At 45.9% G+C, this 14,856-nt stretch overlaps 5 protein-coding genes across 5 annotated transcripts; 3 read left to right on the top strand and 2 right to left on the bottom strand.

The window, feature by feature from the left end:
• Positions 1-3,272: 3,272 nt before the first annotated feature.
• LAJ45_03500 (uncharacterized protein) lies at positions 3,273-3,688 on the top strand (the record flags this gene model as incomplete). Its single annotated transcript, XM_046113086.1, has 2 exons — positions 3,273-3,474; positions 3,546-3,688. 2 exons carry the CDS (start codon positions 3,273-3,275, stop codon positions 3,686-3,688), a joined length of 345 nt encoding a protein of 114 aa, XP_045973963.1.
• A 1,226-nt stretch (positions 3,689-4,914) lies between these two features.
• LAJ45_03499 (uncharacterized protein) lies at positions 4,915-5,334 on the bottom strand (the record flags this gene model as incomplete). The annotated part of the gene is made up of 3 exons (XM_046113085.1): positions 4,915-5,017; positions 5,086-5,237; positions 5,296-5,334. 3 exons carry the CDS (start codon positions 5,332-5,334, stop codon positions 4,915-4,917), a joined length of 294 nt encoding a protein of 97 aa, XP_045973962.1.
• A 339-nt stretch (positions 5,335-5,673) lies between these two features.
• LAJ45_03498 (uncharacterized protein) lies at positions 5,674-7,615 on the bottom strand (the record flags this gene model as incomplete). Its single annotated transcript, XM_046113084.1, has 5 exons — positions 5,674-5,735; positions 5,798-6,606; positions 6,659-6,913; positions 6,979-7,203; positions 7,266-7,615. 5 exons carry the CDS (start codon positions 7,613-7,615, stop codon positions 5,674-5,676), a joined length of 1,701 nt encoding a protein of 566 aa, XP_045973961.1.
• A 1,695-nt stretch (positions 7,616-9,310) lies between these two features.
• Positions 9,311-9,865, top strand: LAJ45_03497 (uncharacterized protein; the record flags this gene model as incomplete). The annotated part of the gene is made up of 1 exon (XM_046113083.1): positions 9,311-9,865. One exon carries the CDS (start codon positions 9,311-9,313, stop codon positions 9,863-9,865), a length of 555 nt encoding a protein of 184 aa, XP_045973960.1.
• A 1,774-nt stretch (positions 9,866-11,639) lies between these two features.
• LAJ45_03496 (uncharacterized protein) lies at positions 11,640-12,881 on the top strand (the record flags this gene model as incomplete). The annotated part of the gene is made up of 5 exons (XM_046113082.1): positions 11,640-11,717; positions 11,774-11,811; positions 11,899-12,055; positions 12,140-12,478; positions 12,543-12,881. The coding sequence occupies 5 exons, from the start codon at positions 11,640-11,642 to the stop codon at positions 12,879-12,881; spliced, it is 951 nt and encodes a 316-aa protein (XP_045973959.1).
• Between the last annotated feature and the right edge of the window lie 1,975 nt (positions 12,882-14,856).

The raw sequence follows: 14,856 nt of genomic DNA, 5'->3' as shown, positions 1-14,856 counted from the left end.
TTCGATGGTTTTTGTATTGCGATGGTTGGATCCCTCCCTTCATCTGGGTTTACACGCAAACGTACTAGCCAGAGTAAGTCGAAGCAAATCGCTGCAGAAGAACCTATATTAACACATGATACAAGCGAGTATGATTGATATAATCACCAGCAACGGTGGGACTTTCAGCAGCCCGTACATAGGAAACAAAACTGTGGGGAGCCCTACGCATCTGATTTGTAGCGAGGACATATACAATAAAGCAACAATCAAAAGAGGTATATAATCAAGGAGAAGTAACTATTGATGATTTGAATTTCTTGGTACTTACCGCAGAACAAAAATCTAGTCGCATCTGCAAAGAAATCGGGCACCATCAAGATTGTTCATATACGTTGGCTCCTGGACTCGATAAGTAGGGCAAAGGCATTGAATGAGGAAACCTATCAATTCGGTGAAATTAAAGGCATTCAAAACGCTCTTATACGAGGGTTAATCTGTGAAGATCGTGGGTGGACAAAGCTTTGTAAGTTTTATGATAGGAATGATTCTCTTGGTATGTATTTGCCTATAATTACATGTACTGATCTGAGACCAAGCTCCGACATCTGTTTACAGTGATTAAAAAAGCGGTCTGCGGTACGATGAACGACTTTCTAAGATTGATGAGGCATCAGAAGATAGCAGTAATACTACTACTTCTCAGTTAGTTACTACGGTCAATCTCTTCTAATCCTGTCGAGAATGGTTGAGGATACCACTAACTCGGGGACAACAAAAAGATACGGATATTGAAATTTAAGTACACAGGTGATTCGGATTATCAATTCTACGCACCAGTCTTAAGTAGTGATAAGAATATTGCTAGTATAACGCATGAGTACACCATCGCTGGCAAGAGATCTAAAACGACCTTATGCACTCTTATTGATGTCTACAACTCGGAAATAGAAAAATGTAAAAAAGAAGGGCACCGAACCATGGGCCCTGAAAGTGTTGACGAATTAGAGTATATCCCTGCAGCACTCTTAGCCAGAAATGCTTTCTATCGCCTATTACATATTTCATGTCCTGAATTGATAGTGTTTGATTCCTTATATTTTATTTCCAGCTTCTCCGAAAGATGCCCCGAACCTGAAGCTGATGTTTTTGGAAAGTCCTGAAAACATTCTATATCTGGGCGCTAAATCATTGTTCACAATTTCTGCGGGAAGTAAGAAACCCAATCTCAACCTTACTATTAATGGTCATGATGACACCCTCAGACGACATTTCAAACTTTTGGCATTAAAAGATATCACATACGGTATGGTATTTTTCTCGGTTTGTACATTAGAGTGGTTTAAAGTAAGATTTTCTGACAGGAAAGCATGCAGTTCACAAAGACACACAGGAGTACAAATTGATTCATAAGTACTTTTAAAGGTAGTGGTGGACCGGTTATAATCCCTAACTGCAACTTGCAGATTTTTCGAATCTTGAGGGAAAACGAAGAAGAACACTGGAATACAAAAGGGTGGGGTAAGTTAACTGGCATCAATGATAACTGGCGTTTACTATGGCATGGAACATCTATAGCAAATATACAGTCTATCCTGAAGAATGGGCTCCAGGACCCAAATGGTTTGGGAGGGGTTTACTTCGCGAATAGAGCTGGAGTTAGGTGAGTTTATTACAAAACTCCGTCTCTTAAGGTAGTTGGCCAATTGGATCGATACTGATCTAACCAAGTTACTGCTATTGCCGAATTCATGTGGAGGTGAGTTTTCCATGTTCTTAACCTTCCTATTACCTGCAAATATGCACCAATACTAATGCGATGCGTACGTCGACCTGTACCGTTAATTCTAGGGTCCCCCCTTTGTTATGTTTCTCTGTGAAGTGCAATTGGGCTTTATGGGGAGTAGTAGTCCATTCCATGGAAAGCTCGGGCATTATAATACAGCTGTGGACGAAAGAACTAGCCTGGATTGGAGTAATGCTAAATCGATTCACAAAGAGCTTGATGGTGTATTTGTGGTTTGTCTCTAACTAATCAATATTCACGGTATACATGGTTAACCTACATTATTTATATTTTAGCCGCAGTTCACTGGATCACCTATGCTTACTCAACACAGCGAGTGGATTGCTCATAACCCATCCCAAGTTAGACTTCGTTACCTGGTTGTGTCCGAACCTTAGATGTGTCCCGAAACGTTTTATAGTACTGTGGCCGTCTGTATACAGATATATATATATCACATTATAACATACATGTACATGTAGTTACATATATGTACGTATGTGATCGATATACCCTTACTGGAAATTTAGGAAATGCACAAGACGGTGTATATACAAATCAATATAATTAAACGTATAACCATTTCTTGAGCACAGCCCCTCTCTGGCAAAGTGTTCAGTTCTGATGTCATCACCCTGCCTAAAGCTACTATCTTTTGACTCTCGTCACTAACGCTAACCATTTTGTGTGGCTTGTGAGACAACCCAATTGTGTAATAAATCAAGCTAGTGGTCACAGGATGTGTACTCTACTGGCATGCCAATGACTGATATTTCTACCAATATATCCCTCTCGAAATAGACCTCTTCAAAGTTCATAATCAACGACACCTATCCATTATAGGAGCCAGATGGATTACCAAGGCGTAATCATAATAAAACTCCGCAATGCCAGAAACCAGGTGATTGGGGGGGGGGGGGGGGGGGGGCAGTGCGTGCAAGAGGTCTCAGATCAATAGAGTAGGTGAAGTTGCAAGGCGGCGTCGCGTTAATGTAGGTACCCCCGTGAGGCTCTTCACGGAGGGGTGTGCCGGGTGGTACATAGCGCCGTACCTACATATCCATAGAGGGGTGAAGTAGCTATGATAGACTCACATGCATCCACCCTGATAGGTCGGGGCGGGCAAATAAGCTTGTCGCGATCATGCAGTGACACACAGAGTGCTGCTCACTGCACTTGCACACGGTGCATATGTGCGGCGAGGTGGGAAAAACTTAACCAGGGCCCCCGTACGGTACGGATTAAATCCACGAGATATAGTGAAGTAGCAGATTAATTAATTAGTGGTAGAGTAGATGGAGAGAGCCTCAGAGAGGCACGTATATAATGCCGTTCCTCCCCCCGTATCTTGTCTCGTTTCTTTTCCCTTGAACTCCTCCTTCCTCCTAGCTCTTAGCTATTCTACAAACTTAGTCCTCCGGAAACCAAAGACTCCATCTCTCAGCTATCTACATATATCCCCACATATTCACACACCCCATATCTCTACAATCCACAATCTGCGACAATGTCCGCCCCCCAAGCATCCTTCATCCCCCTCCTCATCGTCGTCATGGTAACATGGAAGATCTCCTACTCCAAAAAGACCTCAAAGTTCACCGGCGCATCCCAAAGCATGCGCTCCGCCGGCTCCCGCAGCTTCAACAACAACAAGAACATCAAAAACGAGCCCACCTTGTCCGCAATCTCGGAGCGGCTGTATGCGCGCAGTAAGTGTCCTCTTCTTCAATTGCGCAGGTTAGTTGGTTTGGATGCTAACGATCGTGTTGTGTGTGAGCAGATGTGAAGCAGTCCAGACCCGTAGGAAAGAGCAGCAGGAGCTCGCTGTCGAATGCGAAGCGCATCCTGACCAAGTCGGAGAGTGGGCATGGCGCGGCAGTCGCGAGGACTGAGGAGCGCGAGAAGCGGGACCGGAGGACTTAGTTTGGCTAGCTTGGCGCTGGTGCTAGTCGGAACGGGCCGGGCGGGGTTGTTGTTTCGTTTGGTTTGGCCACACTTTATTTTTACAAGTGGTCTAGTCTTGGGGGTTGTGGTTGAGATCTTGAAAGCTGAGATGCACTTTGCGATTAAAGTGAAGTTACTGTGCAGGCTTTATTTCTTTTTTATGCCTTGTTTTTTTACCTTTTTTTCTTTCTTCTGGGATATGGGTTTTTTTGTTTGCTGCTGCGGAGTTTTGGGTTTTCTTTCTTTCTTTTCGCATTGGGTTCTATCAAGCATGAGACGTGAGATGTGTATATGATTGTGTATGAGTGTCAAGTGTTGACGCCGCGTATGGGATACATATAACTTTATTCAATGAGTAACATGTTCTTTCAGAGTTCGAACCAGAATATGTATTGTGGTCTTTATCTTTTTTTTTTTTTTTTAAATCCAGTGAATTGTTTCTAGGTACAATCATCGCATGCAGTACTATATAAACTATGGCGTAAAAACCTATCCCCAATGCCAGATCCCCAAGTTGTAGTAGCTATGGTCCGCCACCAACCGCACATCCTCTTGCAAAGCAGACGACCTGAGAACCCCCCGCCAGAAGAAAAAAAGGTGGGCAGCCATAAAGGCGAGTCGAGCCGGAGTGGCTTTCAAGTTGAGTAGTAACTGGGCCCCCCTTAGGGGACCCGGGAGGGAGGTGCCGAATTTACTGTTTTCCGCAGTCTCGTCGGCTCACTATCTACGACTTTCTGGTAAGAGCACGTTGCTCGAGAGAGTGAAGAGTTCAACCCAACAAGGGGACGGCCAGGAGGACCCATAGGGCCCGAAGAAGGAGGCTATCCCCTAAGGGAAGAGAGAGGAGGAGTAGAGGTGGCCTCATATGCAGAGAGGAGACCATGATTGTCTAGGTTTTGACCAGCTTCAGTGAAGAAGAGGTCGTGGATTGTGTAGTGGAGACAAGCCTTGGCAAAATGAAGCCAAAGCAAAGTCTTTAGAGAGTGACCCCGCGCTTCACGAACTCTTGGCGGAGTTGCGAAGGGAGTTGACAAGGACAAGAGGGGTCTTTATCCTCTGAGTCCGGATAATAGGTATCGCGGTTGGTTGCACAGCATGAAATGTGCTTCACACTCTACTTTAGGTCTGTGACACCCTAGCCTACGTTCTGCATCTGGCACATGGCTGCATTCACACACACACATCTATTTTCGACAGGAAGACACTTAAATTTCCAGCATATCAACCTCCGAAGAGCTACTCTCCCGCCTCCCCGACGACACTCTCTCCAGCTTCGTACACACCCAGGTTGAAGCATACATATTGACCCTATGAATCCAACCATTAGACAAACTCATGCGCGCTATTAATGAATTGAAAGAAAAACTAATATATACCTGTCGATATAGGCTCCCGGATGTCTAGCCATAACCTGCTTGGCCTTGAATCCCTCCTCCTCAAACACTCTGATATACCACGGCCGCAAACCGGCACTGCGGAGAAGAACACGGCCTCCCAGTTTCATCGAGTTATTCAAAGCTTTAATTTGCTATAATTTGTTAGATCAGCTAAAAGTTGGTTGAAGAGGCAAGATGAGAAATGCATACCCTTCGTGCTTCGATGCCGTCGGTATCAAACCAGTCCATAGAGTCCATTATTACTGCGATGGTCAAGGTTTCCGATTGTAGTCTACCTAATACCTCTTTGATCTCGTCGGTGTGGATTCTTACTCCGTCAAATGCGTGCGGCTTTGATAGCTTGGCGTGGCCTTTCTCAGTCAGGTATGAAGGGTGGCATCTACAATAACTGGTTAGTTTAATCATTTCCTTGACACATTTTGTCTGCATCCTACTTACCTCTTTGTATAGAATCCTTTCAAGCACAGCAGATAAAAGTAATTATCCTCCCCTAATAAACCCTGATCTACTACCGGATCTAATGTATTTACCACATAGTCCCACATTGCCTGTGCGTGATCACCACCTTCATGATCCTCCCTGATCATATCTCTCTGATTCGGTGGTACGCCCAGAGCCCGCCACAGAAACTGTTCATTCCCGATTATGAACTTACTGACCCATCTAGACAACATTACTGGCCTCACCTCACCCTGCCAAATCTCTCGCTGCTCATTCATGGTTCTAGCCTCACACATTCTCTTTACACTTCCTGCCACCCCGCAGCACCGAAACAGCCATCTCGCCGCTTTTATCGCAAGCCGTGACTGGCCAGTCTCATACAGTCCAATACTTTTTGAAAAAACTGCCCGATTATCCCACCAATACTGAAACGCTCGCGACGACAGATGTGGGCTTAGATTCTCCATCAATATTGTTGAGAATTTCTCGTGGTGGCCCTCGCCAAACAGCTTCCAGAGATCTTTGTAGTCGAGTGAGGAACTGAAGGCTGCGAGCTTGAGCTCGAGTAGGTGGTTCTGTGTAGGGTTGAGATCAACAGCATGGACGCGCTTCGGTGCACCGTCGATGATATAAGAGAGGATGTTATCGCCTGCCGAGGTGATGGCGAGGATCACATCGTCGCGGTTGATCTTGAGGATGCGATGATCAACCCGTGGGTCTTCCCACGTGAAAGCATAGATGTAAGAGTTGTTGAACTGGGTGTGTTTCTCCAACAGTTCGTCATAGTAGAGTCGCCAATGGTGGATCTGGTAGAAGAAGCTGGGTAATGGCAGGTTTGCGGCAAGGTTAAGGACAGCGGCTTCAAAGCCTTTCGAGCGGAGTTGGAGAGCGGTTTCAGCAGAGGTTTTTGAGGAGTGAGTGCTCGAGAGGGAGTTAATAGCGGCAAGGTATGGCGATTCTGTGGCGGCGGCATCAACACGATCAAGGACATCAGCGGCGGAGTGGAGCTTTTGACACCCGATCCAGACGTAGTATGGAATTCCCCCAAGGAGGCGGTTTCTGTGCGCACGTTAAAATATTATCTTTAAACGGGAGGTAGGTTATCACATACCGGCCATTAACGTTGAGAAGAGTCCCAAATTTGTACTCCATATAATCTCGTCTTCCCTCGTCAAGATTAACTCTGTCAAACTCAAACCATATCCTCCAAAACTGTCTCGAGAACCAATTGACATGACGATCCCAGGCGCCTCCTGTAAAAGTTCTTTCCGAGAAGGTTGTTGAAGATTGCACATAGAAGTCTGCAACACTAATGAGTCCTGTAGGTGACAGTAGTATTGAAAGAGAATCCACGACGGAGTAGAAGCTTTCAATTAGCATTTGTTAGTTTTTTGTGCCAGGAGATTGTAGATTTGTTTATGGGTAGCTTACTCGGGGATCATGGAAAGCGAGTAGCTCATGCTAATCCAATCGACTTTTCGGTCTTCAAGATCAAAACCGCGAGCATCCATACATAAGACCTCTACATTCTTCCACCCTAGCCTTCTGAACCGTTGGCGAGCTTGTTCACACAAGCTTGGAGAAAGATCAACAAGATAGACCTTCTCAAAGAACTGTTGGACTGGGAGGAATTTGTTGAGAAGTTCAATGTTATATCTAGTCATTATTCTACTAGTCAGTACGAAGGGAGACTTTTACGGGAAAAAGGTATCACCAACCCGGTACCACCTCCAATATCAACCCAAACTCTCCCTTCCGTGGATTCGGCCTCTTTTTTCTTCTGGACCCTCAGCTTTAATTGCGCAGCAGCTAGTGCCAACATCTCCTCCCGCCCCCTAAGAAGCTGCCCTCTTGTCGCATCATAGATTGCAGCTTGCCCTTTATAAAAACTCTCGAGAGAATCCTGTTGTTTAACGGAGGTGACCTTTCCAGAAAAGGGTTTCAGGAAGCAATTGTAGAAGAAAATTGCGTAGGGTTTGCCGTGATTCAAGATAAAGTAAAGGATAATTGAAGAAGCTATCACAAAGCTGACGAGCATAAAGAGCTCGATGTCTAGCGGTGTAAACATCTTTGCTGGTAATTATGATACGTATTAGGTGCTCCTGATCACAAAACCACAGCTACGAATTCGAATGTCAGTGCGCTGGCAGATATATACCAACGTGAGTGGCTATTAAAGTATATACCTACCCCGCTCCTCTACTCATTGATTCTATTATTTTGCTCATCATACCAGTGCTTCTAAGTCTAACAGATCTCAATTGTCTGTACATCGCCAGTCGCATTGATATCTTGGTAGCCGCCCTCGTCGTTGTAACACAACCGAGCCAATCACGAGCTGGCGTACTGGAGCGTGGCAGGCCCAAAACGGGTTTTCGGTACCCAGCAACCACAGGGCATGCCATGTATTTCAGAGTTGATTGGCTTAACCCATCAACGTCGTCAAATAGCCTCCAAAGGTTCGAAAACCACTTGCACGGGCCACATGCTTTCCTGACTGGACGCGAGAAGGTACCCCCCCCATGTAACTCTAAATTTTCTCGCAGATCAAAGGGAAGAACCGGCTTGAAGGCTTAGGGATCGATGTGCTTCGGGAGGTAACGGTAACGAATTTAAGAGAGGTCCCCAGCTAACTAGAATAGAAAGCAGTGTTATTACCTAGCTCTAGTCTCCATATCTCCGTGTAACAAAACTCACTGACAAACCCACCGCGCTGATCACAAAACCATCAATCATTCGTATTTGTGGGGGTGAAGCTAGCTCTCTTCAATAATAAGCTAGATGAGCACACATTAGGTTACGCTGACCGCACTTTTACTAATGCGTTTTGTAGAGTTACTGCTAGCTATCGGTGAGAAGTAGATTAAAAGTCGGCTTTCTTTAAACATTTAAAACATCGATTCATCGAAGGTCAGTTAATAATAGTCGAATTTGACCTGAATGGCAACAGAGAGATATTCCGCTTCAATTTAGCAGAGATTTTGTCGACCCTAAAGGATTTTCTTGCCTAAGTAATGAACAAGAGTTCTACCGATGGACTTTCGTAAGCCACATAAGCTGATATATATGAGGTTGAAGAATTGAGCGGCGTTATCAATATATACGACAGATATACATTTGTGGTTTTTCGTTTGGACAGCTTGCATTTACGGTGATATAAAAAGGAACCGATAAGTATAGATGGTGCGATACACATTTGCTTCCCCTTAAGTTGGCCAGAAAGCATGGTGTTAAACTAGCGCATGAGGCAGCTTGCTGCAAGTAACGGGCTGGGTACGAGACTACGCATTTGGTTATCAATCCTTGTGAATAAACCACCAAGCAAATCCTTCTTTTCAAGTCACCAATTATCACTCGATGTGGACTTGCTGTTCAGAAGATCTCCGGATCCCATGGCCCTAAGCTTAACCTTCCTATCATAATGCCAGAAAATAGCATACACAAGATCCGGGGACTGTACCTTTCATTTTCTAGTACGTAGTAGAGAATCATTTCGTGATCTATGTAGGGTTTTCTCTGTAGCTGTTGGAATCTCTCGTCCACCTTTTTCTTGTCCGCTCTTTCTTGTCCGCTCTTTCACGCCCGCTCTTTTATATTCCCCAGCGGCTGGCTTGGCTGTTTGGCCGAAATCTTTCTCGGCGCAATTCCTTAAATAAAGCTTTGTTTACCATCACTCCACAAAACTACAACGTCTCCAAGAGCAATTGAATTCCTGATCAACGCAGCCCTCCGACCAATCAACATATCATCTACATGAGTAATAATGTGGTTAACTCCATTTCCTTGCCCATTCCTCATCTCCGTACTAATAGAGCCCCACAGAACTAGAAGCTCCAGCAAGAAAGCCGCCAAAAAGGCTCCTACCCCACAACCCTCCAGATCCGCTCCGCAACCCGCTCCCCCAGCCGCGGCCCCATGCTACCTCCTCTCCACCTCGCGGCGGCCCATGGGCGAGAGCGAAGAAATCAAAGTACTAGACCGTAGAGCATACACACAGTTGCATCTCTATACACACCTTAACATTAAAGAGAACCTTCTGGAGAGCCTCTTGGACATCATCGGCGAGTACCTCCCTGACCACCGCATGCACACACTACACAAAGAGGGCATCTGCGAGGTCCTTTGCAAAATAAAATTCCCACCAAACTTTTGCGTGATACTCGACAACGCAAAGTATAACAAGGACCACGTCGGCTTCTTCTTATGGAAGGCCCATATCTTAGCCAGAGCAAGACATACTATGAGTAAGAGGAGAAAGGCCCAGTATGCCCGCGAGAAGAGGAAGAAGGATGGCGCTGAGATTCTCCTTAAGGACTAGGATTGCCATAAAGAGAGTATTGACTTGCTTCGTGAGGAGGTTTCAGAGATTCAGGTGAGGCGCGAGCTTTTCGGGGAGAAGCTGGAAATGATTTCGGAGGCTTTGGTGTATTTTAAGAATGGTTTTGACACCACTATTGCGTTGCGTGCTCAGGAAGGTGAGAAAGCCAATGACTTGGCGGAGTAATTATTTCAAGACTAGGCACAGCACTCGAAGAATATAGCGAAGTTGAAGGATGACCTTGAGATGCTCGAGAAGCTGGGTAATGCCGTTGAAGGGTTCAAGAAGTTGAAGAATGGCCAGGAAACGCTTCACGAATCGGAGAGTAATATGAAAAGCTTGTACAGGAACATATATCGAAGGAGGAAGTACAGAAATTAGCTCTCCTAGAATTATTCTATGGTGACACTAGGCCGTAAATCATCGGAAGGCAACCATTTTACACCAAAAAATGCCACTTTTCAACATGGTCCTAGACCACCACTTGTCATGAATTCTTTCTGAGAATTGGAAGGCTATATTTCTTGCATATGAATAATCGATCTATCAGCTGAAAGTTACAATACTGCCCTTCTAGCATGAGTTGTGTTGGTTTTGTTACGTTGAGCTGCAAAAAATGCGCCAAGACCCAAATCTCCAAATCTCTCTACCTCTAGCCCATGTAACTTCTTCCACATTTGACTCCAGAGAGTGCCCTTTTATATTTATTAAATTTGATAGTCAATATTTCACCCCCTAAAGCCTTGTTTATTATTGATGGCAATTGTGTTGTGGGTGGTGGTTGCATTTAGACCAACTTTTGGCGAATTTTGGTGTGGTTTGGTTGCCTTCCGATGAATTATCAATCAATCAACCTCTAAGATTGAAACAATCTCACCAAAAGCCGCAACACCATAAATGTGAATTCCATATGTAGAGCTCAACACCTTACCAACTTATTTTAATATCATCGTCTTATAAAGCAGCTTCGTCCAATGCCATGCCCAAGTAAATCTCTTCACTACTTAAGGCACCCAACGTCAGTTCTTATCACCGTCGAGATAGTAATCAGGCATTCCATATCGAATCAAAGAGAGAGTGTACCAAGTAAGCCAGGAGAATATAGGCGTCATAATTTCACCTTTGGTACACTCTTTCGGGGTTTTCGTATTAACACTCCCCGCAATATTCCTGCAGTGCTTAATACGACTATAGAAATTACATGTCCTATTTCGATTAAGGCCTCCTACTAATGCTAGTGCTGGTAGTAATCCCCAAACCCAGCTAGCAACCGCCAAGCAATTCAGGCAATCCACCGCCATGAGTGATAGCTCATGATTCCCCATATCCCAGCGCCGATCGAAAGAAATACCTAGCCAAATTTCCGCGCGGTACGATAGCGGAAAAACCATATCGTTTGGTTTGTGCTATCGAAACCGTTGGGCTGTATAACCTACCTTCACAAGTACCAGAAACGGCCAATTGGCCCGATCCAGCCAGGTGCAGTGCCAGACAGCAGTGTTCACCGCTTTCGAGCGCTCCCCCATAGGTTTCAGTCCCAGTTTCCAGGGGCAGCACGCGTCAACTCCCAACCCTCCCTCACCTCACCCTACACCACCACTGGCCGTAACCTGGCTGCCTAGAAGTATCCCTACCTACCAACCCCTCTTCATAAAGAGAAGAAAAGGTCTAAGATAAGAGCTCTCGTCTTCTTCTCTACAACACTCGTCAATTGCCATCAACCTCAACCTCTGTAAGACCACCGGCAGGAAGAAGGCCCACCACAATCGCAAAGATGTCAAACTCCACGGCTCGAGAACTAATACGCAGGCTCACATTCAATCATTCGCCCATAATCACAGCTTTCTGCGTGGTAAGCCATCTCCAGCCAGATCTCCTTTGCGGGTATTTACTCATGTTGCTCGATAGCTCTCAACCGGCCTCGTCGTGCTCGCAGCATACTTTTGGTATGTTTGCCTTCTCCCCAGCTATAGCTAGCTTATCTACCCGCTGTGTATATAGACTCGGAACTGACCCCAACCAATTAATTGCAGGTCCGTAGTGGAAAAGGTCAATATACCAATCACCCCTGGGCTCGCCGAAGCCGCAACGTTCCTCCCCGCGGCCAACTTTGCCGCAATGCGCTACATCGCCAAAAGGCCGCGCGGCGCCCAAAACAGGCGGCCCGAATGGGACATCAAGACCGGCATCGTAAGAGCTCCCCTCCTCACACGCTAGCCCCACCGGTACCGCCTGCTGGATCCGAGACTGACAGTATGAAAAAATGAAACTTAGATCTCGATCCTGCTGATCATCATTGACACCGTCGTCGTGACCCAGTCGCTCAACAACATGCCCAAGTCTGCCATCGGCTGCACGCTCGAGCGGACATGGCGGGCCTGGTTCCGCACAAAGGACGCGGCCCACATCAAGGCGGTCCAGGAGGCGCTGAACTGCTGCGGGTTCAACACGTTTAAGGACCAGGCGTGGCCGTTCCCGGATAACGATACGAAGGCGGAGCAGTGTTCGTTGCAGAGTAAGACGCGTACGCCGTGCTATCAGCCGTGGAGCCAGACACACCAGTTGTCGGCCAGTGTGTTTATGATGGTTGCAGCGGTGACGCTGCTGAGCAAGGTATATATGGCTCCTGTTTGTGGCGTGTTGGGTGGGTGTTTTGGAGCTGACGGTGTGAGTTAAGGGGATTATCTTTCTTTCCTACTGTATGAATAGTAGAAAGCAGAACCAGGCACCGGGCACGCAGAGGCTGTTGGCGGATGGGCCGGTTAATGGCGACCAGCATAATGGGACGAGCCGTGCTATTGCGGGACTGAGGATTAGGCCTGACGAGAGGGCGAGGGCGCTGGAGAATAATGACGATGATATCGAGAGCGTTATTGACGAGAACTCGAGGCTGTTGAATAATGGCCAGACTACGTATGAGACGCCGGGGCAGCTGGAGAGTGGTGAAAGACCGATTTTGGCCAACGCTGATAATAGCGTGTGGGATAACGAATATAGTCGTGGGGGTCATAGGTAGACGGGGGTGAGCTGTGTTTGGTCTGGATGCTGGCTAGGTGTAGGCGGGTTGACAATATATATTACCATCCGGTTTGGGTGTCTGCTTTTGTGTTCTGGAAGATTGCAGTTTGGGAGGTAACAAAAATGTGGGGATAGCTGTACTTCGTGTTGACATATTCTACAGTACATAATCAGTAATGAGAATGTCATTGGGAAATATACACTTTGTTTATATGTTGGGACAAATAGAAACTACATGTACTCATCTCTCACCATTAACTCCCACAACCGTCTTCTACACTGTCTTGTGCAACAATTCGTCTCCATCTCCTCATATTGCCGTTGTAGCCTCGAATCACTTCGACCCAAAGCCAGATTAATTGTTTTAGGCCTCAGGATCCTCATCCTCGTATCTCACCTTTTCGTTCTCGGTTCAGCTGCGGTACTTTATATCCTGTCATCTGTAAGAGTAGTGAAGTGGTCAACCAGCTCAGTCTAGACTCGAGGCGGCTTAGGCTCCGTTCGGACCGCCCGAATTGTTGCAGATTTGTATGGTAGAATAATGAAGCAGGAAGAAAGCTCTGTAATGTGGTGTTCGGACGACAGCCCAACTTATCCATTAAGTGAGTTAAGGACAATGAGGTTTTGGTGGCTTTCAAATAATTACATCGAGAGGTAATTATTGGGGCTTCGTAAAGAGACCTCTCTGATAATACCTGGATCCGATCCTCAATGTTGCGGGGCCTGATAATTTTGTCTTCCGAACTCCATGATCAGGCCGGAAAATAATGACTTATCTGTCTCAGGTCAGTTACGGACTTTCTTCTTTCAGGTGTACTATCATTTCTTTCCTCGTCTGAACGGAGCCTTAGACTTTAATTGTTATATCTGAAGACACGCACACTGTTTAACAACTCGTCGAGAGGCGGGGTCAAGGTTTTCTAGTCGATAAAAGCCAGTATTTGCCGTTTATGAACTGTAGGCCTCAAGGCCGAGGTGGTATCAGATTGAGGATGAAGAGGTAGGGTTATTTAGGGTGAGTTGAGGTAGGCTTTTAATTGTACCAGAAGCCAGAAGCCAACAACTATATAGCAGCCAACAACCGGCACTAGATCTAGCTAGCTGTGGTCTCTAAAACAGAGCTAATGGTTTGCCTGATTTTTCGGGATCCTCCTCGCCGGTCCGTCTTTATCTACAAATATCTAGAACTTATAGCTAGCCACCAATTGAGTACTCGTGAAGTGCACATCCTACATGTACCTATGCACTTGCACTTGAGTTCACGTGCACAGATGACTCTTATTTAGCTACACTTTTAGTTCACTTTCTCTCACTCGCTGCTTTAATTAGATCATCCAGCGCAATCAATTAATTGGCCATCAAGAGCTCATGTATGTACTCCAAACTATACTAGCTCTTGGCTAACTTGTGCTACATTATTTTCAACCATAAATACCGAGAACCTGATAAGATAAACACACCTACATATTTCACAGCAAGATTCCCTTATCAGATTCTTCGTATTTACCTCAACGCCCGGTACACTTATAAGTCAAGTCTCGTTCCAAGAACTTAGCTAGCCCTGCGCCATGGTGGCACAGGATACGGGGCTGGGGTGTATTTACCCCGGACTGACAGTAACCGTGGCGGTGACAAGACATCTATCTACATTGTAGCTCGCTGCAAGGGGGCGGGGTGGGGGAGGTATTAAGCCGCTAGTGGAAGCTGGTAGATATAGAGTAGAGGAGAATACGTACCTACATACGTGTGCAGCATGGGTTACCTGGTAAAAGTGCTTGTCGCTACACTACATGTATACATGTAGGTATCGGGTTGGGTTCATGAGCGCCGGTAAGGAATGTTGCATGAGTTAATTGTCGGTCGATATGAGAACAACAAACTACATGGCCTGTTTTCTTTGTCGAGTCGGGTGTAATTTGCTATGTAGATACATAGACCTTCTGCAAATTGGAAAGGTTTGTGACGTGGGCGCT

Source organism: Morchella importuna (assembly GCF_003444635.1).
Source record: "Morchella importuna strain M04M26 chromosome Unknown Morimp01GS007, whole genome shotgun sequence".
NCBI lineage: Eukaryota > Fungi > Ascomycota > Pezizomycetes > Pezizales > Morchellaceae > Morchella > Morchella importuna.
The sequence above is the reverse complement of the archived record's forward strand: the minus strand, read 5'-3'. Positions and strand labels throughout refer to the sequence as shown.